At 40.3% G+C, this 27558-nt stretch overlaps 1 protein-coding gene across 4 annotated transcripts in view; it reads left to right on the top strand.

Moving 5' to 3' along the window:
* Positions 1 to 26244, top strand: part of slc38a3b (solute carrier family 38 member 3b) — a 39586-nt gene extending 13342 nt beyond the window's left edge. For 3 of the 4 annotated variants that reach the window (XM_050037051.1, XM_050037050.1, XM_050037052.1), the window contains 16 exons: positions 404 to 585; positions 960 to 980; positions 1138 to 1219; positions 1305 to 1420; positions 4606 to 4679; positions 6374 to 6466; positions 8238 to 8319; positions 13857 to 13939; positions 16368 to 16426; positions 16816 to 16989; positions 17146 to 17225; positions 17317 to 17417; positions 18836 to 18960; positions 19058 to 19202; positions 21747 to 21850; positions 21941 to 26244. In XM_050037051.1, the coding sequence (XP_049893008.1) occupies positions 479 to 585; positions 960 to 980; positions 1138 to 1219; positions 1305 to 1420; positions 4606 to 4679; positions 6374 to 6466; positions 8238 to 8319; positions 13857 to 13939; positions 16368 to 16426; positions 16816 to 16989; positions 17146 to 17225; positions 17317 to 17417; positions 18836 to 18960; positions 19058 to 19202; positions 21747 to 21850; positions 21941 to 22045 (1551 nt within the window). In that variant the 5' untranslated portion in view covers positions 404 to 478 and the 3' untranslated portion in view covers positions 22046 to 26244. The remainder of the gene's footprint in view (positions 1 to 403; positions 586 to 959; positions 981 to 1137; positions 1220 to 1304; positions 1421 to 4605; positions 4680 to 6373; positions 6467 to 8237; positions 8320 to 13856; positions 13940 to 16367; positions 16427 to 16815; positions 16990 to 17145; positions 17226 to 17316; positions 17418 to 18835; positions 18961 to 19057; positions 19203 to 21746; positions 21851 to 21940) is intronic. The other variant, XM_050037053.1, reaches the window with a different exon arrangement.
* Positions 26245 to 27558: the final 1314 nt, after the last annotated feature.

Raw genomic sequence — 27558 nt, forward strand, 5'->3', positions numbered from 1 at the left:
AGGGATGTGCATTTGAACACTGCTACACTGTTAAAACACAAGCGCTTGCCCAGGCGTGCTTCTGTTGTGTGTGCAGACATGTTTTAAATAGTAACCTTTCAGCGAAAATGTATGTTTGGGAAGTCCTGAGCACAAGAGTGGATAACAGAGACTTGGATTATACTGCACATATTTTGATATAGTTTTGCTCTTGTTGCAAAATGACTTCAATTTTAGAGAAGGATTTTCTCAGTTTTTGGATTCTTCGTCAAAAGTGGAGGCATGCATGATTTTTCTTTCAAAGAATTCAAAGTAACATGGGGTGATTAACTGATACATGATCACTTTGTGGTTGACGTATTCCTTTAAACAAACAGATCCACACACCTGTATGTGATTCATGTCTTCTCTCTGTCTGCCCTAGATATTCAAGATACTGAGCGACTTTAAAGGATCAACCTCATCGAACACACTGAAACAAAAATCTGCTACAACTTGAATGATGGAAACCTCTCAGTCAGAGATGAACATCTTAGCCAACGGGAAAAGTCACGACCACAGTGGTGACTTAGGTGTGCCAATGAAGACGATGCCAGAGGAGGACCAGTGAGTAGTGTTCCTTTATTTTACACACAGATGAATGGCTGCCCTTCGTCGCTCACGTACTGTTAATGGCATTTTAACACAGCACGTGTCAAACACTTTTTATGCCTTTTGTCTTTCTGTATTAGTTATATGTGTGTGAAAACCACATCCTGGACTCTTAAAAGTAAAATGACTGTCTTTAAAGTTGACTACAAAAAATGTGAAAATGTACATCTACATTTGTCCTTTCAATAAGAGTTTCATATTAATAATAACCAGGATAATGGATGTGGTGAGTTACACACAGTATGACTCACTTCCTGCATAATCTTCCTTTTTTAAAAATGCATGTTTACCTTGTTTTTGCTCGCCTCTTCGCCTGGATCCTTACACAGAAATGGCACTCAAACTGTCAGGTATGTCTGCAGAGATTTGTATGAAGGGTTTTTCAGCTGCACATTTATTTTTGTGCATACGATTACACAAAAAATAAGCATGTCTACAGCAGCTTTGTGCACAGTTTCCAAAGATGGATAGAGACCATCAGTTAATAGTCATAAATTTGCCCCCTAGATATGATGATCCTGAAGGGGGCCAGGAGAGTGAGGAATTTCTGCCCAGTGCAGATGGGAAGAAGCCTATACGCTTCACAGATGTAAGTGTGAAAGTTCATCATCAAACTCCAGGGTTCGCATTATGCTTGAGATTGATTTCATGCTCTTGTTTTTTTCTCCCCTCAGTTTGAAGGAAAGACCTCTGTCGGCATGTCTGTCTTCAACCTGGGTAATGCTATTATGGGCAGTGGAATCCTGGGATTGGCGTATGCCATGGCCAACACTGGCATACTTCTTTTCTGGTGAGTAAATAATCGTGTTTATCAAGTGGTGGCAATTTGCAAAATATGAGAATCTACCCACAAATCAAACTCAAGCAAAGTCAGTGGTGTTAATGGTTGCAGTGCTGAAGTTTCCTACATATTAGGGTGTTTTTGTGGCTCTGCACCTATAGTATATATAGTATATGCTACTCGTCTGAAGGGTGAATGCTCTTACAAGAGTAGTAAAAAAGGAACAAGTATTTGCCAAAAGTGCTATGCGGTCCTGAGACTGTCTAATGTCAAAAACCTGGGCTGTCTATGCAGTAGAAAGACACAAATACTCTTGAAATTGGTGCTGTGGCGTTCACATTTGCTGATGATGGTACAGCAAGTGTTAAAGAGCATAAGCAAGTTTGCATAGGTGGGTTTTGAGATGGGATTTGAAGGATGTTATGCTGGGAGCAGGAGGGGGTGTATTCCTCGAGAAGGTCAGAGAGATAGGTGGGGGCTAGGTTATGGGGGGCTTTGAAGGTTAGCAGAAGGTTTTTGTAATCAATCTGATACTGAACAGGGAGCCAGAGTAGTTGGTTGAGAATGTGGGTAATGTGGTCGGATGATTTAGTGCAGGTAATGATCCAAGCAGCAGAGTTTTGACTGGTATGAAGCCTGTTAAGGAGTTTGGTGGGGAGACCAGAGAGAGCTGCGTTACAGTAGTCAATACGGGATGTGACAAACGCATGGTTTGGTCTCTTTCTCAATCGGCTTATATCATCTTTGTGTCCATGGTCCGGGCATAAGAAAATGAGGAGGTACAATCTGTAGTTAAAGCAACTGAGAGCCAGCAAAGCTGGTCAGATTTTCGATAAATTCCTTAGATTTTTGCCGGAAAATTTGTCATACAAAGCTGGTTGAAAATCTGCAATGTGTCCCTTTACAAACCAGGAGCGTGCTTGTTACTGACAGAAGTGATTTAGTTTCTGTCATGACATCCTTCAACATATCACATACCACGATATCCCCATCTCCACTCATAACCTTTTTCTCATGCTACCAACCCACCCCCATCTTCGTTGCAACACACAGAGCCCAGAAAGGCCACAGTCAGGAATAACCGCACCTCCAGACCTGGTGTGAGGCATCTGGATTGCTCATTTCCTTCCTACTGCTCCGTGCAGAATGCAGCTTTCAGACAGGGAGCCTGGTTGTCTTGGTCATGTCTGTTTGTGTAGCTGCAGAGAGCAGAAAGTACAGTAGCAGGACTGTAATAAAACATAGCCTCAACATAAGTCAGCTCAAAGCTAGAGCTTTCAAAGAGTAGCTCGTCTAATGAAGGAGGCTGCGGGCCATTTCCTGTGAAATTCCTCGCAGTAATTGGGTCAGTGGTATTCTAACTGTATATACGCTTGGTGGCTGGTTTTATGTAATGGGTTCATTGCTGTGTAGCAGTAGGTGCAACAGACAATTGAGTTACAGTAACATGAGTTTTCAAAGCATCCTGAAGTAACCAACATGAATAGCCATGACAACCACAAGTGGAGGGCTCCCTGCTTTTTGGAAGTCTGTTCAATCCCTGGTTTCTAAAGGCAGTTAAAAAGCTTAATTCCTAGGAAGCAAACACAAAACAAATCCTGGCAAATGAGCCCAATTATTTATGTATACATTTCAGTGAAACCCTCCTCATATCTCTATGTCAGTGCTTCATTAAAAGTTAGAACTAGACCTTCCGGAAGAAAACGTGCATCTACTCATAGACGAGAGGCTTGTGCTCTTGACGGCTATAGATGTAAACTTTAATGGTGTCTTCCACGGCTGAGCTGTAACGTTAACTAGCTCAGTGGTGCTAGGTGAGCTAGCAGTAGATGCACATTTCCTGCGTGGTGATTCAGCTGGCAGATTTAGTTCAGTAGAAAGGAAATCCTACACGAAACTGCTCTCAACAAGGTCTGTGGATTATCTTGAGTTATCGGGTCTTGATTTCTGGAAAGACACATTGCTGTAGAGTTTTTCAAATGTATTTTTTCCTGCTTTGAGCACCACTATTCGAGCGCAATCTAGTTCCATTATATTGGAGAGAAGGCAGACATCTGTATGGCTGATATCTCCACTCACAACATGTTCATACATCAAAATGTTTGCTCTTCATGGTTCATGGCCCTTTATGCCTCAGTGGCACCTCTTTGGACAACCAACTTTATTTCCCTCATTGTGGCTCTGGTGGAGATTATAGCCTGCAGTGTTGAGAGATCCCTTGATCCACCAGCAGAGATACAAATAGACCTCCTCATTCCTGGTCAGCATATATCCAGCGAGACACAGAAATAGCGTGGTCATGAAAAGCCTGGTGCCTTGCTGAATATTTGAACGAGGCATCAGGATCCAGAGGAGGGTACTTCTTCATTTAGACACGGCATCACACTACATGTGCCCTTTACAAATACAGACCTGTAAGATAAATGATTGTTGTAAAGCTGCTGATGACTGCTCATTGCAATCTGAGGGCTCGGCTCCAATACCTCTGCCTACAGACAACGGCCTGTGGTAGATTCTCAGTGTAGTTGTGGCTACAGAGTGTATGGAAATGCTGGGAAAGGTCTGAGAAAGGTGGTGGATTTGGGATCAACCTCTGACCTCATAGGAATGCTGACTGGAGAACCCTGTGCTGGTTGGACTCTGTAGGAGGACCATCGCATTTCTCATAGACCAAAGAGTTGTGGAAAATATTGTTTTCATTCGTGTGTAGGACTATTGATTTCTATCAATGGAGAGCCTTTTTGTTCTATTATAAAAAGACTAATTTCAGGAATGCCTTGTCTTGTTTCATGTTGAACTGTCAGTGCCAAATAATATTATACAATTAGCATTTCAAAATGTCATGCAATGGCAGGATAATGACGTAGTGGAAAATAAGCCATCACTGCAGTTCAACTTCCCAGGCTTAATGAAACAGGTTTTTTGGTTCCCTTATTAATACACAATGTCAGATCAGACAATAAATTCTGTTAATGTTAATGCTGTTGTGACTTACTGGTGGGAACATCCAAGAATACGCACAATACATCACAATTTAATGTAAATGGTTGTTTGTAATAATGTATACAGAAAAGGACAGAAGATGAATGCTGGAATTATAAAGTCCCAGAGGAAATGTTTGGTGTAATATAAAGTTGACATGTACAAAGATATAGATGCAGATGTATGACTGTGTTTTCTGTATTGTGTCACAGGTTTCTTCTTACTGCAGTAGCAGCCTTGTCTTCTTACTCCATTCATCTGCTGCTCAAATCCTCTGGCATTGTGGGTAAGCTCTGCAACATGTCTCAGTCTTTCGGAATAAAGTAGTGTAGCTCAGTATTATAGCATCCCCTCTCTTTTCACACTTAGACTGTCCTATCTAATAAAGACAAAAAGCTCCAACAAAATCTTAAAAAAACAACAACAGCCTAAGCTGCCAGGACCCTATTGTTTTGCTGCATGTTCTTCTTCTTCTTCTTCTTCTTCTTCTTCCTCCAAGAAAATCATACTTCCCATGTGCGAAAATTCACCAAACTTTGCACAAAGGTCCAGTCCCATGCCAGATTGCCTCAGCTGCAAAAACAGGCCAATAGTCCTGATGGTGGCACTACAGCAAGCATCTGAAGTTCAAAATTTTGAAAATTCACAACAAATCAACAATATGTGCTACAGATTTGCAACTTTCACCAAAATGTAGCCCCAATACTGAAGAAACTTTTGTACATTTAAACCTATTACAAATTATGAAGTCCATTACTCTGTTTTTTTCAAAAATTGTAAAACTTATTAAACCTATCTCCTCCCACAATTTTTGCTCAATTGACACCAAACTTGCTACAGAGCATCTTCAGACTGTCCTACACAAACGATCCACACAGATTTTTGATTTATCTAAAATTGAGCCTACAGTGCATCAAAATGTTTGACTGTAAACAGTATTGTAAACATATACTTGCAAATTCTTGCTAAATACATTTTCAATGTTCATTAAAAAAAATGACAAAATTTTGGAGTAGATAATGTTTGGAAAATATCAGAATTTTATCTCAATTTTTTTTTTTTACAGCATTTTGAATTTCGCTCTCATGCAAACAATTGGAGTCAGTGCAAAAATGGCATTTTTACACATCAGTTTTTCACTTATGGAGCCAATAAATCATTGTTAAAAACAAATTACCAACATCTCCATGCTGTCTAGATGCAATTTGTGTATTTTCGGATTTTTGTCTTAATAACTGAATTTTTGACGGCCGTTTGAAATCTGCCTTTACTAACTAACAGCTGCTGTCTTGCACACAGGTGACTGGCTTAGTCAATTTGTGAAGCTACACGTGACATTTCTGTTTGCCAATTAGCTCAGTGAGATAGAGGATGGTTCTTGGTGTTGAAGATTGTGAGTTCAAGCCTCAGCTCGTGCAACATTTCCATATGAGAAATCTACCAAGGTTAAAATAATTATGATCCAGGCAGTTTTGTGGAGAGACAAATACTCTTTATCAACACTTTTCCCTGTTATCTCTTGTCTCTTTTCCCTGTTTATTTGGCTTAGCTATCAGTCAATATGCAGAGTCTATGCAATAGCTACTTTTACATTTTAAAAAATGTTTTCATCTTTGTCACCATGGATAATGTTTAGCTTTAAGCTAGATCAGGCCAGTTTGTTCATAATTGCTAGCAGTTAATGTTATTCTTACTTTCTTGTTCTTGAGTTTTTTCTTTCCTTTGTATATTATGAGTCTGATCACTTCAGCCACTCATCCACAATTTGAAGGGCATGCCATAATTATATGATGTAACTTCTATGTTGTGATATGCTTTGTTTTAGTGTGTGTGTTGCTCAGAATTGCCTAATTTTGCCTAAAATTGTCCGGCCCCGACCATTGCTGCGCAGCAGCTATAATTGTTTTTTATTGTGTTGCTCAGAGCGATGTCTGAAGAAACATAATTGAATGAATATTATTGTCTGTAATCCGTTTACAGGAATCCGAGCTTATGAACAGCTGGGGTACAGAGCCTTTGGCACTCCTGGAAAAATGGCTGCTGGTATAGCAATCACCCTGCAGAATATTGGAGGTGAGGAGCCACAATGTGATTCACGTGTTGGCAAACTGTTTTCAAACTCCCTGTAGCGGAAAACATAAATTAGCTACTTAGAGTTTATATCCATGCTGCACAACCACACACACAACTACATTCACTTAAACCACTAGTATTACTTTGGCTTTTGTTCTTGGCTGTGCATCTCTGCAGGATATGAGGTTGTATTAAGAAGCAGAGATCAGAGGAAATGTTAGTAAACAGCTGTGTTCCCGGGTGGTGTGTGAACTTGAGTTCCTCCCACTCACTGAACAGCATGTATGGCTGGTTGTGACCGACCAAAGCTTTGTGGATACACATTAGATTTTCATGAAGTTAATTCACAGAATGATTTATATTGGTTGCATTTGTAATGCCCAGAGACTGACTGCAGTGGTTTTCATAAAGCTTTTTCAGTCCCGCCGGCCTGAGGTTGAGGTAATCATTGACTGGTCTTGTGATTGGCTCAGTGATGCCAGTAACATTCCAGGGTCACGGCCAGGATTTTAGAAATGCTGAGGTCAAGTCAATAACTTTTTAACAATTGAGATCATTGATATTTTATTAATATCGTAAAATGTTCCAAAAACTGCTTGTTCAGTTTTAATTTTCTGTGAGTTTCAGGTCCGTAGCAAACAGTTATTTTCATTATCAAGTCATCTGCTTGATTAATTGACTGTTTGATCTCATAGGCATAGATTTTGGTAGGGGGGCTAACGGGGGATTTGTTATTTTGATTTGAAGACATTTCCATCATAAATTGATGCAGAAAAGGCACAAATTGAAAAATAAATTCACCATACTGCAGGTAAGTGTGTGGCACTCAATCTTCCTGGGGAAGAACCCCCGACCCAGGTTTCACATGTGTCCCAACCAGTGTTAAAACAAAACATACACCCTTGTTTGGTTTATAAAATGCCAAAAAAAAGAAAAAAATGCTTAAAATCTAAAACAATGCAATAAAACAGTGGTTTATCACAATTTATCACAATGGAAAAGATCATATGTGGTAATTTTGCTTGTAAAACAGTAAAATGATTAATCAGTTCGCTTACATATTCTCTATTGATCGATTAATTAACAATTGTTTCAGCTCTGTAAAGTTGTTTTTTTGTACCCTAGACCAGTGGTTCCCAACTGGACCAGCCACAGGATCCAAATTTCTCCTTAGTCATTAGTTCAAGGTCCACACAGTTGAATAGAATCAGCGTCATACTTGTGTTTAGCCATGCAGTCGAGCTAGTTTGCTGTTTCAGTCAAGTATCTGTCTGTTAGTCACTCACTCTGCAGCTGAAAACAACACTTCAAAATAAAGCTCTGTGCCAGAAATTGTACTGTACTGAAACTGTACTTCAAAATAAAGTGTGTTTTTTTTACAAACTTGACACATTTGCAGTCCATTCAGATTGGACTGGCAACCCACTTTTGGATAGCGATCCACCAGTTGGGAATCACGACCCTAGATAAAAGTCTTAATGTTGTTTTAAAGCGGTAACATTCTGGCCTCTTTGTTAGCCTAAAATTGTTTCATGTAAATATACAGAGTCAAATCTGACAATAAAATACCACTGTGTATTATTTCTTTTAACTTGTAGAAAGTAACCTAAACATGAATACATGACCTCAGTGTCCTCAGGAGAAAAGCCACTGCTCTGTCACTTACACAAACATACTGTGACATGGCGTAGCTGACGTCTGTTTGTTCTGTACGCCAGTTTACTTGCACCAAAACATATCTGGCAACGCATTTTCACCTGCTCTGTTACAGCTATGTCCAGCTACCTGTACATTGTGAAATCTGAGTTACCTCTGGTCATCCAAGCTTTCCTGAAGGCAGATCCCAACTCTGAGTGAGTATTATCACCTAAGTGCTTTTCAACATCAACATCTCAGTGCTGCTGGTGCGATGCACGTGATTCCCGCCTGCTCTCCAGCTTAGACACTGTGTGCCGGGTCAAGGGGCCTGGCAGACTATGTGGGCAGTGAATATATTTCAGTTTGCACCACTCATTGATTCAGTCAGTGTGGGGTGTGATGAGAATGGCAGCTTGTAATTGGCTAAACGGCAAGGGGCCCATGGCTGGGTACTATCTGTCAGTTATGTCTACACACAACATAAACTCTTAATGCTGTCAGCTCATGGAGGCAAGCGGTGCGCACGTCAGAGCAATGCCAGGACGCAGACATTCTGCATAAGACCACGAACTACTGAAGTGGATTCCAGCTGTCTGTTCGAATCTAAAAACAAACCTTGGGCTCGAAAGGGATTGCAGCAACTGTGGCCATCCCTTTTAAAAAATGTCTGGCCTGGACAATAAAAAAAAACCCTCTCTTCAGAAATATCAGCAACCTATCTCAACCTTGTGTTTTACATATTGAAGTATCCAGACAGTCCTCTCAGGGAGCTTACATAATGCAATACACTATACACAGCACAGTTTGTATTAAAGGGAACCTATTGTGCCTTTATGGTACAATCCTGGATGTTCATATTAAACATGGCCAAAGTTACAAGTAGTGAGATAAATGTATGTAAAAGTAATCCCTGTGAGCAAAAACTTTAGACAGTTCTGAATACTGTTTCCAACATTTTTTTCTACTTTGTAGACAAGATGACGTCTTTCTTTATATGGTCATCTGCTCCAGTGTTTGCGCTGCTACTGTAGCTACATACTAACATATGGGAAACATGTAATCTTTGTTGCTAGTGTTGTTAATTTCGCCCTGATTTCAGATTATATTCCTGCTGGAACATGTTTGGTTGTGAGAATTTTGGTTGGGAAGCTTATGTTGGGGATTTTTAACGGGAGATAGTGCCACTATACTCCGTTACCATCATTACTACACTGCTACATGTAGCTAATCGCTACATAAGCATAACGTCAGAAAAAACATGTTCTTGGTTTCTTCCTGAGTTTGGATCATAGTCCTGCTGAAAAAATGTCCACTTTTAAAGATGAATGTTTTAGAAGCTTCTGCTGGTGATTTTTTCATGGTAGATAGTGGCGCTATATTCCGTTACAGTCATGCCCGGATGCACACTGCTACATGCAGCTAATCGCTACGTGAGCATAACGTCAGACAAACATATTCTTGGTTGCTGTTGTTCTCAATTTCTCCCTGATTTTGGATCATAGTCCTGCTGGAAAAACGTCCAGTTTTAAAGATTGTTTTAGAACCTTTGATTGGGTTTTCATGGTAGGAAGTTCTCCTACATGCTGTTACAGTCACTTCCTGGATGTCAGTATATTGCTATATGTAGCTAACTACAACATGCTAATGTCAGGGAATGTAATGGTTGCAGAAGTTGTAATTTCTCCGGGTATTGCATCACATATCCACAGTTGTTCCCCAGCTGCAGTGGCAGTGCAGAGACACCGAGACTGCAGATAAGGAAGACCTAGAAATGCTGACCAATCAGAGCAGACTAGGCTTTTTTGGGAGGTAGGTTCAAAGAGACAGGTGCTAAAATGCTAAAGGGTGCCAAAGTGGTGATTACGTGTTCCAGCACAGACAGTACGAGGAAAATGAAGTGTTTTTCCTGACATTATACAATAAAATTCCACTCAAAATAATATGAACCTGAAAATGACCACAATAGGTCCCTTTTAAACAACCTCAACACTAAATACCCATCTAAGCTTCGAGCCTGACCTGTGTCTCTAACGTCTCACTGTTCTTGAGTTTGGTATGCTTTTCCATTTTTATGTCATGCCCTTTAGAAAGCCCTTACACCTAAGCCCTCTGAAGGACACGTCATTATCCTTTATCATGATTAATTTTGGAATGGGATTAGCTAATAGTCCACTTATATCGGAGTTTGTGTGTATTCCTTTCAGGGTCAGATGCTTGGCAACAGTCGAAAGTGACGTATGAAGTATTACGACTCTCGTTCTCCCTGTGTCTCACACCGCACACACACACACACACACACACACACACACACATAACCCCCCCACCCACCCACCCACACACACACAAATGACAGCAGCAGGTGGTGTAATATGGGTGCCAAATTCCGAGGCCAAGCATAAGGACAGGTCAGCTCAGGGCCAGCTCTCANCTTACCCACCCACACACACACAAATGACAGCAGCAGGTGGTGTAATATGGGTGCCAAATTCCGAGGCCAAGCATAAGGACAGGTCAGCTCAGGGCCAGCTCTCAGCAACTAAGTCACACACTGTTCATTTCCACCCAGTCCACCTCTTGCTGTTTAAATCCATGGCGTCAGGAGAACAGCGTGGAATGACGAGTGGGTGGTGGGGATGGTAGGAGGGGGGGGGGTGCGTGGTCACACATGGAGAAGGTCAGATATTTGGAAGTAGCAGGAATTCACTGCAATAGTCTTGAGACTGAAGTCATGGTAATGAGGACTTGGACTTGACCGCTGTGAGACTTGACTCCACGAAGACTTGGGCCCAACTAAATGTTTAATGCCAGTTAAATACCAATATATATAGTTGGGATTTTAAAAAGAATGGAATGATGTTTTGACTAATACTTATTTTTCAACATAAACACATAACAAAATAGGATCCCCTTAATTTTGTTATTTAAGAATTGTGACCAAAATATGCACTGATCGGGGCATTTTACAGTTAAAGAATAAAAGTAAAATACATTAATATAACAAGAAACTTGTCATTGCTCTCTGCTAGTGCAATTTATCAGCCAACGCATACAACACTGCAAGTTTTTTTAATATCGTAATATCACAGTCTAATAACATTAATGCTGTAAAATCCTGAACAATTAAAAAGATAATTAACGCATATAGTCAAGCCTTTCTTAACCATGCAGCTCATATATTTGTTTATTAGGCTCCATGCTCTGCAAATACTCGCAGCAGTAGATTCGCAGCAGCGTCATTTAATTTCATGTGTGAAAGCTGATCGTCTAAAATGACCTACTGGACAAATGTCCAAAGAGGACATGACCTGTGATTCATGTGGCTTCCCCTGCATTTAAGGGACTCCTCCACACACACACACACACACACACACACACACACACACGCTCACACAAACACACACACACTTACATAGAGAGAGAGAGAGGGATAGTCTCATAGATCACTGTAAGCAGGGGGTCACCATGGCAGACAGCTGATCTGACTGGTTGTCTCGTTAAGAAGGTTAAGAATAACAGGCTTAGCAGCTTAAAAAGGGGCTGCAGGACACACACTGTCCTACTCACAGGATTTAGGAGACAGTGGACTTTAATGGTTTGACAATTATTTCTTATTTCTTTATTTGCTTCCTGCCGCTGGTGCTCATCTCAGGTCCACTGCTACTGATGTGAGATTTACAATCATTGCCACCTATTACATTTATTGGAAAGGAGAATTTGTCTCTTATATTCAGTAAACTGCTGATTTCCCACCTCAAGAACTGAAACAACTCTATTCTCAAAACTATAAGACATCAACAGTTAACTTTGGACTAATTAAAAGCCACTGAAATATCTCACGTTTTTGGCTGGATTGCAGCAAAACAGTAATTGCAGAAACTTCCTAAGTCTGAAATCCTATCGTATCTCAGTTTAGGGTGACATTTAGGATTTAGAAACATGTTTCCTAACTGCATTTATGGGGATTCAGGATATGAATTAAGCTATTACACAGCAATCGAAAATAGTACAAAAGACATGCACATCCCAACGTCCAGTGGAGTGGGTGTTGGACTAAAGAAACATCTGGCAAAGTAGAAAACAAATAAGTACACACACACGCGTGATTTCCTCAGACTTCTGATACATGACCGCAAGTCACCAGCTTGATTACCCATAGTGCTGCCTGAGCCAGTCATGTGACATGCCACACCTGTAGCCCAGCAGAATTCATTACCGTGTGAGCATATATACAAACAGTCAGGCCACACAGAAATAAAGGTACAATAAAAATGGTGACTTTCTCTCATGTATCAGAAGTCTGAGGAAGAGCTGTGTGGCTCGAAACGTCACTCTGCATTAAAATCCTTCTGAACGGGAGCTACTTGGTGTGTGGACTTATTTGTTTTTTACTATTACAGAACCACACTAACTTAGAGCCCGTCCTAAAGTCAAAATAACTGCAAAATTGCGACACGAGATTGTTAGGTCTGCATGGCAATGACAGTGAAGAAGGGGAACAACATGAATACTGAAATAAAGTGATTAAAAGTTTTCTTTCCTCCACTGACATGAATAATGCCTCCGACTCCTCGTAGCTAAAGTTGAGCACCTGTCTTTTTTGTGCATGTTAGCCAGCTAGCTGTAAGGGACAAGTGAGATTCACTGATACTATGGCTTGTCCATCTGGAGTGGTCTTCATCCTAAACATAGAGACAGGCGTGACAGGACGAGAGCTGATTGATGAACCAAATTCACATTTGTAGGATTTCTAAAGATAAAATAGGAAGTCTGAGATAGGATACGACACGGCCACCAGTTCAGGAATTGCTTATGTAATATGAAGATAGACTTTTTCCTTTCTTCCAAACAGGATAGAACAAGCAGCTAGGGTATATGTTCTGTAATGAGGCCCCAGGACACCGAGACAGACGGACACAGGACACCATGATGTGAGGCCAGTCAGACACCCTGACTGCGTCCCAGCACCGACATGTCCACGTGTTTTAAGAACATGTATGATTGGCATTTGTATGACTGGCATTCACAGGAGGTTTGTTTAATGGGTGCGTGGTGCCCACATATAGCAGATGATGATGCAACAGAGTGCAGGATAAGCAGAGCTAAGATTGGATATGTCATTCAATCCCCATACATTTTTTAGACCTAATTCAAAACTGATTAAGTAATGCCTTGAAGGTGGAAACTAATTTTGGGTGGTGTGGGATGAGTGGGGAAAGACACAAAGGAACAAGAAAAATACAGGAACAGAGATGGCGATGATGTTATGGAACAAGCTGACATGGATAATATTTACTGACGTCTTCAGTGCTGTATTGTTTAGGCTCCACTTTTTCTTCCCTCTCTGCAACTGCGAGCGGTGGCATAAATCATCAGTGTTACGTAACAGGCTATTGCAGTACTTCTGTCGAGAGCAACATAAGCAGACACGCTTTTTCCACATTCTGGAGGCCAGCGATGTTCCCAGCAGGTCGCTGTTGGTCTGGTGAAATGCAGCACATGAACCATTTGGACCTTTTAGATTTTCAACAACCTCATGCCACTCAAACAAGTGCTCTCAGACGATGTGATTCAGAGAACGTAGCACCACCAGTTCCACTGAACGTGTCAAACAATTTCTTACCATCTAACACTTTCTCCACTCTATTTTTGTCTCCGTCTCTGTGTGTGCTGTGTCTCTGTGTGTGCTGTGTCTCAGTGCCAGTGTTTGAAATATGGAGCTCACCAAAGTAAACAATATTTTTTCTCCAAACAGCCTGTGGTACATGAATGGAAACTACCTGGTCATCATGGTGTCTGCCAGTATCATCCTGCCCTTGGCTTTAATGAAACAGCTCGGTGAGTAGTTTGTACAGTTGGACCTGGTCTGTTTCATCTTCTTAAATTAATTGAGACATTTTTATCTTCCATAAAGGACTGTATTAGTCTGTTGCAATTTTTAATATGAATAAGGCATGTCACATATCTGTGTCATGTGTTCATTATGCACGCAGGGGAAACATTTGTAGTTCTATCACCACAAAACCTTTTCCTTGAACTCGCCTGCATTTCAACCACTGTGGCCTATTTTTATATGGAAGCTCAGTTCTGCCAAGAAAACAAAACAAAACACGTCAACTTGAATCGTTAGGCATGACAGTAAAGGGCCATCCACACCAACGATAGCTATAACAATATCTATAACACGTTATGAGCATCCGCTGGGATGAAGAACAACATTGTGTAAACAGTGGTGCCAAGTAAGTACGTTCTATACGCTCAAGCTGTGCCAGTGCTTTGGAAAATAAATATTGACACCCTGTTATTGCTGCATGTTGCACAGATAAACTCACATAAAACCAGGAGAAAATAATCGTTACCTCATCTCTGTTAATAATAAAAACAAAACCCCTCTAACTGATTCCAAGGGTGAGTCCGATCGCACCCCAGGTGTCCTTCTTCTTGATAGTTTGTTTACAAAGACAGTTTGTTGTATCAAACATGAGTGCAGTTATTTTAAGCCTTGATGAGGCTCTCTGCAATGCCATCTGCTATTTTGAAAGTGACAACCTGTGCATTCGGATACATTTTGATTGGCTGCCAGTGTTTCTGTTGTTCATCAAATCGCTCTGACAGTGATTTGAATGACCTTTCACTAAGCCCCGCCTCTTTGCGATAGTCCAACAAGCTGTCAGAGTAAGCATGGAGCCCACACTGTAACTAACTGCACTCCCTGAAGAAATATTAGCATATCTTTTGAAAACTGAAAGAGTGATTCCAGAGAGAAGCAGACAGAGGGGTCTACAGTCTGTGTTTGAAGGATATATCCAGGATGTCAAACTGACTCAGCAGCAACAACAGGTTAAAAAGACAAAGATAGTTAGAAGCTAAAGCCGAACTATAGGTAAGTGATCACTTACACTTAGAATAATTCTAAAACAGTATATTTATAGTCATTGTTATAGTTACTGATAATATAGTAAGTATGTTTTCTTTAGTGTATAATCACCTGAAAATAAGAATTGTCGTGCATTTGTTACCTTAGAATGAGCTGTTTATATCTACATAGGGAGCGGGTCCTCATCCACAGAGTCTGCCGTGTTGCACAGCCATGTTTGTACAGTAGCCCAAAAGAGACAAACTAAACACTGGCTCCACATAGTCGTTCACGTTTTTGCTTTTTCACATCAGTTATCGTAGTTAGCAGTCCCTCTGTGAGGAGCCGAACACCAATGGAAAAACACTGATTTTAAGGTGAAACTGCTTAATTCAGTGTTTTTATTGGTTTAAATCACCTGTTCTGTTTGTTTTAGAGCGGAAGAGACCTCTGCAGATAATTCTGCTCCCGTTAATAACCTCCTGAACAACGAACACTAAAAGAATTCTAACTGGGAGATCACGCCTGGCATACTAGAAAAGTGTCAGTGGGTTGTAATTTGCAATCCTCACTGTTTGATGCCACTAAATCCTGCACACTGTTCCTTTAAGTCAATTATGAATTAGAAAGACTCCCAAGCTCACAATTTAGACTTACCATGAGTGTGTTTTATATTCTTATTGCACAAAACTTTTTCTCTAATTTCTCTTTTTGTGGTCAAAATGGGCTTCCATAATTTCCAGTTTTTGTTCCTGAGCTGTGGCTCCAGCCTCCTAATGTTAACAGACTGTCAATGATGTCCTTGCACTTCTCTGCCTCTCTGTATTCACTCAAGCTTGTTGTGCTGCCTGTTACTCCCTTTAGATCTTTAAGCTTTGGTTATTTAATTTGAAGAGTTAAGCGCTTTTCATTTTACATTTTACATGTGACCCCAATATGTTTCATATGTTTTATGAAACATTTTATATCTTTAGGACTTGCTAATTAAGATTATGTTTTCTACTGACAGCCAACATAGATAATGACATGTTGATGGAGTAGTTACCTTAAAGTCACGCAATTAGTGTTCGTCTTTATCCCGCCACTGGCAGCAGAGACAGCAGGGGGCCAATTAGACATAATTTTCCCTGAGTTGATCCCACCCTTTATTCCAGTCTGAGCTCTTCATTAATACATGAAATAAACTCGCTCCTTCTGGTCTCACAGTAATGGGGGGTCGCTCTGATGGGGGCATTTTGAGGGCATTTTTGCCATTTAAGCCTCATTTATAGAACAGTAGGAGACCTTCTGACTGTAAGCTTAGCGGAGTTGTTATGTAACTAACACAGCGTACAGTAGTCTCAAACAACACGCTAAGGCCAAGTGGATCAGGAACTGTAACAATAACTGCCTTTTCCTCTTTATTTATAGGTTACCTTGGCTATACCAGCGGATTCTCTCTCAGCTGTATGGTGTTTTTTCTCTCTGCGGTAAGTTGGTCCGGCTCACATAGTGGCACATCATCACTGTGGCTCTTCACACGGAGGCTCATTTGTTCTGGCATGCCATCTTGGCACACATGTTGCTCACTTTCCCACCCCCGTCTCTTTCCCACCCTCGTCTCTATTTTCAGTGGCATGTGGCTACGTTTGATAAGGCGAATATAAGAGCTGCTTAACATACATCAAAGGTTGAGAGTAAAACCTCAGTACTTAGAGGCTGAGTCACGCTAATCTGATGTGAAATGCCTTTTTTTCTTTAGCTTGGCAGTGACTGTTGAGAGCTCTTGTTTACTGACTCTGACGCATCCCTTCATGCTCACGTCTTTTCTTTGATTACATCCGTTCTTTTTTCCCCCTTCTTTTGCATCTCTTTGCAGGTTATCTATAAGAAGTTTCAGATTCCCTGCCCGTTTGAAGAGTTCTCAGTCAACAGCACTGCTGCCCATCACCCCCTGAATGTCTCAAGCCACGGCCATGAGTACAACAACGGTCTGGTTCACGAGGACGACGACTCCCACTGCTCCCCGCGCATGTTTACCATCAACTCGCAGGTAGGCAGCCGAGGCTAACACACAGTCTGCTTATCTGGATTGTTTTCAAACAGTAAGGCCACAAGTGCTGAAGTCTCCAGAGTTCCCACACTTGTTCTGGGAGGTTCGGCCGCACTGCTAAACATAGAAAGTCACACGTTTATGTGTTCTTCACAGACAGCATACACAATTCCCATCTTGGCGTTTGCTTTTGTTTGCCACCCTGAGGTCCTCCCCATCTACACCGAGCTCCGCAAGTGAGTTGCCCCTCGGCGACCTGCAAGTATTTTGCGACACGTCTTTGCAGAATGTGGCACGCACACATAACTGTCAACTCTCTGATTTCAGTCCAACAAAGAAGAAGATGCAGAGGGTGTCCAATATCTCCATCTTTGTCATGTACAGCATGTACTTCCTGGCAGCTCTCTTTGGCTATCTGACCTTTTATGGTGAGTGCAGCTGGCTCTGGCACTTTGTGTTTACAGTATCAGTGGAGAAAAATAATGTTTATGCAAAATAGATAGTCAAGGCATTAAGGGATATTTGTTATTGTCAAAGATACACATACACAGAATTTTGTCTCAATCGAGGCCCAGTTGTTCAGCGTAGTCTAATCAGATTCGATCAAATCTTTAGAATGGGTTGTTCAAAAGAGGAAAAAAAAAAAATTTGAAACTGGATCAGATGACCTAATCCAGTTCTGGTATTGATCTAGATGGGTGGTGCTCAAGTGGTGTGCCATGATGCCAATCCAGGTGTGCCATGGGATTTTGTGACTACCACATATTATTATGACAATATTCAATTGGACTTATACAAAAAGTTATGAATGGATTTTTAATTGACTGTATCAGTATGTCATATGTCATTTGATTGAATTAAATTAAAAAAAAACTTCATTGGGAACCTATTTGTCGCCATTTTCGCATAGGAATTATTAATTATTATTAAGTGTGTGACACATCAAAAGCCCTGATTGGCAGCCAGTGTGAGGGATGATAACATTTAAAAGAAGAAAACCATGAGTGGGACAATGGATCGCTTTACTGTATGGAAAAAAAACTGTCACCAGACAGTATCATGAAAGCTACCTGTCTTATTTTTCTTTTTATTATAGTCTTATGTCATAATGAGAGTGACGTTATAGAAGCTATTGTGCACAGATATAAATACATACTCGTCCTTTGGTGTGCCTTGGGCACAAAAAGTTTGAAAACCACTGATCTAGATCAAACCTTCAGTATGTGTTGCTCAAAACTTTTTAGGAGGACTGGGATACCTTTGATCCAGAAGTTCAGGATTATCGTGATCCCAGCAGAAGGCCTGTTTCAGGATGGACATCAGGAGCAACATGCAATAAAACATTTAAATAGTTTAAATGTATTGATACATAGTCCCATTTAGAGCGCAGGGTATCCAGATGTGGTCATCTTGAAGAGTTTGTATCAGACAGGTTTGCTGAACCAGGAAAGCAAAACATGAGATTTACAAATCCATGCCATTATTATCCAGATTAAATATTTGAACAACTGGACTCTGACATTGTGATGAGGGTATATCCTTTTATACTGAATACTAAAACATATAGAAATACTATAAATACTACAAATGTTCTAATGTATGGTTTTAATTCACTGCATATTGTTTAGTGATGTAGTAATATGTATAATTGATAGTATTTTCTGCTAAAGAAATCTGCAGACACAGTATTTGCTTCTCTTGCTACACATAGAGCTCAAGCTCCCTCTTGTGGTGACAATGTGCTCTCCAGTGTTGGAAGTTATTATTACTGAGTGATTCCACATGAGAAAAATTTATTATTAATATGTTGTTGTTGTTTTTTTACATTTATCTATTATTTCCATAGACAATGTGGAGCCCGAGCTGCTGCACACTTACAGCAGGATTGATCCCTACGACACTCTGATCCTGTGCGTGCGAGTGGCCGTCCTCACTGCAGTGACGCTGACCGTCCCTATTGTGCTGTTCCCTGTAAGTTTGATATTGATTTGTTCCCTGTGACGCTCAGTGAATGGGGTGCTCCGGTATTATTTACTCACTGAAACCTCCCTCTGTTGTCTCTCCACAGGTACGTAGAGCCATCCAGCACATGTTGTTCCCCACCAAGTCTTTCAACTGGTTGCGTCACATTGCCATTGCCATCCTTCTGCTCACCCTCATCAACATGCTGGTGATCTTTGCTCCCAACATTTTGGGCATCTTCGGCATCATTGGTTAGTACAGCGCTGGGCGTGGAGCTGAAACTGTATCTAAAGTATCACAGTGAGGTTTTGGTTTGTTATCAGTGAATCAAAAGAGGCACTTCTCGGGCTGTTTATGGCATTAACTCCTCCTGTTTATGTGAAGTCTTTCATTTTTAAGGAGGACTGTCCAAGAAACATCATCACCATGACACACTTCAAAAGTTAAGGACAAGTAGCAAATGATATCATAACTACAGTTGTAAATAACATCAGAAAAAATGACCAACAGATCTTGTTTATCCACCTCTATTTGACCACATGTGACATTCTATATATTTAGTAATTATGGGTTACTTATTCTGTCTCTGTTTACAGACCTCCTGTCACCTCCTGTTTCAGTGTTTGTTATGTTTCAAACTTTGGAGTTCCTGAAAACATTGAAAGCAAAACTAAAAAATGTGACCTTGTTTGCTCACGGACAAACTGACATCCTGAGTCAATATTATTGTCATGCTGTGTCCTCATGTTTCACATGTTAGAGGTCAAAGTTAAAAAGTTACATGACCATCAAGGGCATCTTCAAAGTGACAGGCCCTGCTTTGACAAACACGTGTGTGGTTGGTACAATATATGGAGCTGTTTGCAGCAACCTTAGTATGTTGTTAGGGCTCGTACTCTTGTTGTTTTTGAGTTGAAAAACAGGTGAAAATTGGATTTCCCTGGACCTCACCATTCCGATCCCAGTGATCAGTATCCCTGAGTGTGAGGTCAACCTGAACTTTAATATATTCTGTAAAGTTATCTCCACGATCAAGCCAACAATGTTTTACCCTTAGAAATGTATTTTGACTGATATTTATCATTGTCACCCAGTTTCTGTGGCGTTAAACACAGTCCATGATCAAGGAATGGGCACAGGCCCTGGGGCCCAAAATGTAACTGCACAGTGTCACTCAAATTACTGTAACACATACTGACCAGGAAGAGACTCAAAATGACCACAAAGAGATGCAAAGGAATGGCAAAGATACACAAAATAACTAACAAAAGGGGCAAAACAACCTCAAAGAGACACAACATGTCCAAAGGAGACACGAAATGACCTCAAAGAGGCAGAAAATGACCAAAGAAGACATTGAATTATCTCAAACAGACATAAAATGACAAAAGGAGACACTAAATGCCCTCAGAGAGACACAGAATGACCAAAGGAGACACTAAATGACTTCAAAGAGACACAAAATGACCAAAGGAGACACTAAATGCCCTCAGAGAGACACATAATGGCCAAAGGAGACACTAAATGACTTCAAAGAGACACAAAATGACCAAAGGAGACACTAAATTACTTCAAAGAGACACAGAATGACCAAAGGAGACACTAAATGACTTCAAAGAGACACATAATGGCCAAAGGAGACACTAAATGACTTCAAAGAAACACAAAATGACCAAAGGAGACACTAAATGACCTCAAAGAGACAGAAAATGACTAAAGAAGACACTAAATGGCCTCAAAGATACACAAAATGATCAAAGAAGACACTAAATGGCCTCAAAGAGACACAAAGTGACTAAAGTAGACACTAAATGGCCTCAAAGAGACAGAAAATGACTAAAGGAGACCCTAAATGGCCTCAAAGATACACAGAATGATCAAAGAAGACATTAAATTATGTCAAAGAGACACAAAATGACCAAAGGAGACATTAAATTACATCAAAAAGACAGAAAATGACCAAAGGAGACACTAACTGCCCTTAAAGAGACAGAAAATAACAAAAGGAGACACTAAATGGCCTCAAAGAGACACAAAATGACCAAAGGAGACATGAAATTACATTAGAGAGACAGAAAATGACCAAAGGAGACATTAAATGGCCTCAAAGAGACAGAAAATGACCAAAGGAGACACTAAATGCCCTCAAAGAGACAGAAAAATGATCAAAGGAAACACTAACTGGCCTCAAAGAGACACAAAATGACCAAAGGAGACATTAAATTACTTCAGAGAGACACAAAATGACCAAAGAAGACATTGAATTACATTAGAGAGACAGAATTTTACCAAAGGAGATACTAAATGACCCCAAAGAGACACAAAATGACTACAAAGAGAACAAAACCACAAAAAGATGTGGTACAACTACAAAGAGATGCAAAACAATGAGACAAGAGGCTAAACAACTTCAAAGTGTGTGTGTGTCTTGCTCCTGGAGAGGTGGGAGGGCCTTTTGCATATTTGTGCCCAGGGGCAGGGGCCCATTGTCTGATAATACTCCACTGTCCATGACGCATGAGGACGGTCAAATTAATATTGAAAATACATCTGCACCTTTCCTAAGTGCTATATCGTAGGCAACTGAATTTGCTTTAGTCTCTTGAAGACGTTAACCACTCATCCAAGAGTCTCCTTGAGTTCTGAATCTGCACTTTTAAAATGTATTTGTCAGAGAGAAAAACAATCCAAACTGAAAATGATCGGACTTAAATATGTTTCATCTTTACGTTTATGTGTTCAGACAAATCTTTCTGTGCAGTGCTTTTTTTTTAACCAACCTTCTCTCTTCACAGGCGCCACGTCGGCTCCCTGCCTCATTTTTATCTTCCCTGCCGTCTTCTACATCCGCATTGTTCCCAAAGATGACGAACCCATGACCTCTGTCCCTAAGATATTGGTGAGACCTGCAAACTTTCTCCCTTCAGTCTTTTATTGCGCTAATTTGGTGATTTTGGTGATACTTACACACGTATCCCTTCGTTCTTAGGCCGTCTGTTTTGCTGCTTTGGGTGTCTCCTTCATGGTAATGAGCCTGAGCTTCATCATCATCGATTGGTCAACAGGGGGCGGCCTTGCTGCAGGAGGCCACTAGATGCTGCTTCGGTGTGTGAGCTCTGGAAAAGGGGGGGAAAAAGAACTGGTCAATGTAAAGGGAGCACTATCACCTCAGTGGGAACACACTACAGGGCTGCCCAGCACAGAGCCTGGGGTTTTTAACAGTATAACATATACAGTATACATGTTGGTTGGAATCACACTGGTATAGATGGAGTTAAATTAACTTCTGACTGTAACTTTACTCATATCTGAACAAAATCTGTGCTTATATAATTCAATTTAACATGGTAATGCAATTTCTATGAATAATCAGGACTAAACAGGGTCTTTTTTTATTACCATCTGTTCGTGCGACTAAGTCCATCCATGATGGTGAAATGGTCCTTTCCTGTTGCTTCCTCTTTATTTACATACAAACAACTGCAGCTGGTACTGTACAGAAATGAAGGCATAATTGTCTGATAGGCTGAAGGCATCAAAATATACGTGAGAAATAATTATTTTTACACAAATATGAGTTATTATCCACAAGACGCACAAAAGACGACAGTCAGATGATCTCATCCTGAACCAGCTACACTCTGAGCTGTTCATCATGGTGTAGTATAAAAACAAAAAGAGTGCTTTAAGGCCTTAGACTGCAGGTGACATTTCATGATCTGTCGAGTTGTTATGTATCACACAAAGCTTTTGTTCCAGATCAGCTAACTCTTGAGAAACCCCGGTGCCTTTTAGCATTTGGAACAGCACGCGAACACACAGCAAAAACAAGAGTGTATATTTATTTAGCTAAACTATATCTGTGTTTTTAATTTCAAATGGACTATATTTAACTACTGTATATGATGAAGTCAATGATCCAAATATATCATGTATGATACCAGTTTTTGTTTTAGCTCACAGTTTATATATGATGGAAAGAGTTACGACTGAAGATATTTTAAATGTTTAATCAAATACAAAGAGCTTGATATTAGGATTTCATATCTTATCTTTGTAGAACTTTTAGCACACACATGCCAAATTGTGACCTTGCATATGAATGAAGTACAACTTTTACCCCCACGGTTCACCCTTAAAGAATACTCTACCAGCAAAATGACCATTTGTATATCAATGTCTGACTGCGATACTATGAATTTATGAAGAAAACATAGTATTTCTGGCATGTCTCCATGGTGAACGAAGAATCCAAAAAAGGCAAACATTTTTCAACCATTGAAGAAAATGGGGAGCACGTTTAACAACAGCAAAACTACAAACATCAATTGACAAACTCTCACACAAGTCGTGCAGTATAAGCCAAGTCTAATTTATCTAGTTGTTTGCTCAGTACTTCCCAAACATTTTTGTTACAAACGTTAAAATATAAAACATTTCCACATACAAGTAGAGTGCCCTGTGGAGCACACATGTGCATATGAATCCCACTTGAGCAGACTTTAAATGCACATGCGTGCCCAGGCATGCTTGGCTGTGCGTCAAACTGTTTGTTCTGACATCTTTGAAAAAGTAATGTTTCAGTGAAAATGCATGTGCTTGGGAAGTACGTAGCATACGACTGGATAAATGAGACTTGGACAGTATTTGCTGGTTGCATGTAGTGGTTAGCACTGTTGCTTCACAGCAAGAAGTTTCTGGGTTTGAGTCATAGACTTTAAAAACAATGGATGTAGCCTTTGTGACATTACCCATTGGTTTGTGAATCCTCATTTTGGAGCCTTGAGTTCGGCATTACGGCCATCACCATCTTTTTTGGAGCCAGAGGTGACCATATTTGGGCAAGAGGCTGGCACCATCACTATTGGCACTATCAGCAGACAGCCTGTCACTCAAAGCAGCCTTCCCTTAATTATGTGTAACATTAAGATCTAATAAAATGTAAACAGGTGAATTATATAAAAATTTGCCTCCGTACAGTTGTCACAAAGGAGGAAATTAGCTTTAGAAACCCACACTGTTTCTTGTCCCAGGCTGTAAACATGTTTATTTCTGCTGTAAAGTTGGGCGTTTTAACATAGGGGGCCTACGGGATTGACTGGCTTCTGGAGCCAGCCTCAAGTGGCTGTTCAAAGAATTGCATTTTTTCGGGACTTCCATGATCGCTTCAATTTTCAGCCACGTGGTTCAAATCCACCGTCCTGGGTCTGAAATGTACATGTTCTCCCTATGTCAGTGTGGGTTTTCTCAGGGTACTCCAGCTTCCCCCCACAGCCCAAAGACACGCAGGGTGGGTTTTGCCTGTAGGTGTAAATGCTAGCATGAGCTCTGTCTCTGTGTGTTAGCCCTGTGATAGTCTAGCGATGTGTCCAGGGTGTGCCTTACTGTACCTCTCACCCAGTGTCAAGACAGATGTTTTAATATAGCTTTGTTGTTGTTAAACATGGTCCCTGTTTACTTTAATTCATGAGGCATGTCTGACTATTTTGGATTCTCCACTCACCCGCAGAGGCATACAGGAAAAACAAGTTGTAATCAAGAATTCAAAATAACACTGGGTGATGTGCTGAAACACAAATACTCATTTTGTGGGTTAAGTATTCCTTCAAGTCTCGCTCATTCATTTCTTAAACTTTTTCTCATTAAGTCAGATGAATTCAGAAATCACTTTATCCACACTGAATGATAATATTACATATTCTAAATCTGCACGTTCCAACACTTCAGTTCAGTTTTTGTGAGGTGTAATATGCAGTTAGCTTAGCTTAGCATAAAGACTGGAAGCAGGGGGAAACAGCTAGCCTGGCTCAAGCCTAACAGCACCTCTAAATCTAACACTTAATATCAGGAAGTCACGTACCTCTAGTGAAATATGGTAACCGGCCATGCAGATAGGTTTGGTTGTACTTGCCCAGGTTTTAAGATACACTATAAGGAAAAAGGTTTGAGGACACCCAAGTATATATCAAAGCCTATGCAAATAAAACAAAAAAATGTCTTGGCTAAGGTTAATTTAGAAAATATGGTTCATTAGTTTTATGATTTGGGTGAGCTCACTAGAGCTCTGTTGGTTTGAACAATGCCTGGCCAGCAGCATGACTTTGTAACGATGAACCCGCTGGTGGGTCTGGCAGAGTTTAATTTTATTAATTATGCTTTTGTGATTCTGTTGTAACGTCTTTGCCTCACTGGTTTGTAGTATTTTGATCTGCTTTCACTCGTTGACTATTTAGACTTGAGGTTAATGTTTTGCATGTCGTCGTGTCTAGTCCACCCTGTAGTTGGTGTAGTGAACACAGAGATTTTCCTTCTGACACTGTCATATGTAGATGTTATTGTAATCCTGTGCATTTGGCATCTTACAGTGAAGTGTATTAAAGTCCCACTCTGTGCTGTAGGTATTATAGTGTTATATTAGTATTATGAAGCCCTTCTTGAAAGATGCTACATGAAATAATGTTTTTAGACATTACTGATTCTCTGTGAGCAATGACACATTAATTTCGAGCTTAATTTAGGGTTGTGGATTGATACTTTCAGTAATTCTTCAGGTGTATTTTGTGCCTCAAAATAGCTCTACAACCTGCTTAGAAGTTACAGATTACATTATATAGAAATCTGAAATTAACAAGTTTAAAAACAGCACAAAAGAGAAATGTTATAACAAATATTTGATGCTTTACCCAAAGATGGTTTTATATTTTACTGCAACTCTCAGGCTTCAGAAAAACCCTGCATAAATCAGCACTTCTCTCCTTTTATTTATATATTGTTAATGACTACTTGTTTAACAGGTTTGATTTTTACAAATGAATTATGAACAGCAGCCGAGGAAATACTTATGCACGTATCAACCTCCGTCCCTTGCTTTCCCACATGTATTCGCAGTGGTTGTTTTAAATGAAGGTTTAGTTTTGTCATGTTTGGTGAACCGAGTTTTGCTTCACTTTAAGGGATCATGCCAAATCAACAACTGACTACCTACTGCTTTAAAATGCCTTTAACTTTTAAACAGGTACCACAGTTTTAATACCAGATGCAGTATATCAAATATGCATTTCTCATATACCTAAAGAAATCAAAGTGATATTTTTGTTTCAGGACATAGATCTATGGAAATGACACGACTATAAAATAATATTATGGATTTTGATGAATAAGACGTGGCTTTATATAAATAATGTATATAAATGTAAACCTTTTATATTTGTGATGCTTATTTACAGTAGCTTGTAAAGTGTAAATAGCAGGGACACTTTTAGTTTGGCAATAAAATAATTGTAGATGTTTGTACATTGTCTTTGTTGTCATCATTTTCACTTAACTTAAACTTATTCTGTTTAAGTACAAATGAACAAATCAACTGAACATCAATGATTTGGGTTTCTGTGTTCTGCTACTGATTTGTGTTCCATTGAAAGGACTACATAAATTTAAACCACATTTACATGTTTGATAGATGTAGGTTTAAAAGAAGAGTTCATGTAGTCAGTGTTCTTATCGTGTCTGTCAAGGCTAAGCTGTGTTTACAAAAAACACTAAGCCTGAACTTGAGGTCGCCTTGATCCCTCATGCTGACCTTGTTGTGCCAACATACTGCAAGTTTCTACTGTAACACATCAACACTAATTTCTTTAGATTTGTTTACAGTCTAAATAGGAGACGAGCCATATAGGCTTGTGTAATGCTGACACCTCAGGCGGTAAGATCTAAATTTCCTGACACATTTAAGCACTGGTATAGAAACAAATGTAACAGAAGGTACCTGTAATGTCTCTGAGGAAGAATATCACAGCAGCAGGGAGTGAGCAACACTTTAACACCACAGACGAGGTGAATAAGCAATAAAAGATTGTTTGAGTTTAACACATTCGCCTGATGGATCTAAAATCTTTTCAGTATTGTCTTTTACAAACGGAAAAGTCCAGAATATGACTTGACTTTAAAGGTCCAGTGTGTAGGATTTAAGGGCATCTATTGGCAGAAATGGAATATAATATTCATTCAGTGTTTTCATTTGTCTATAAGCACCTGAAAATAAGAATGGAGACCTGAGCGTCCCAACCCTCACCTATGGTCATGATCTCTGGGTAGTGACCGAATGAATGAGGTCACGGATACAAGTGGCCGAAATGAGCTTCCTCCGTGGGGTGGCTGGGCTCAGCTTTAGAGATAGGGTAAGGAGCTCGGAGTAGAGCCGCTGCTCCTTCGTGTCTAAAGGGGTCATTTGAGGTGGTTCGGGCATCTGATCAGGATGCCTCCTGGGCGCCTCCTGTTGGAGGTGTTCTGGGCATGTCCGACTGGTAGGAAGTCCTGGGGCAGACCCAGAACACGCTGGAGGGATTACATATCTCGTCTGGCCAGGGAACACCTTGGGGTCCCTCAGGAGGAGCTGGAAAACGATGCTGGGGAGAGGGATGTCTTGGGTGCTTTGCTCGGCCTACTGCCCCCACGACCCGGCTTTGGATTAGCAGTTAAAAATGGATCTATGGATGGAATTTCATTGTTACCTTAAAATGAGCTGTTCATATCTAAATACAGAGGGGTCCTCCTCCACAGTCTGCCATGTTGTTTCTACAGTTGCCCAGAACGGACAAACCAAACACG

The sequence above is a fragment of the Epinephelus moara genome, chromosome 24 (genome assembly GCF_006386435.1).
Source record: "Epinephelus moara isolate mb chromosome 24, YSFRI_EMoa_1.0, whole genome shotgun sequence".
NCBI lineage: Eukaryota > Metazoa > Chordata > Actinopteri > Perciformes > Serranidae > Epinephelus > Epinephelus moara.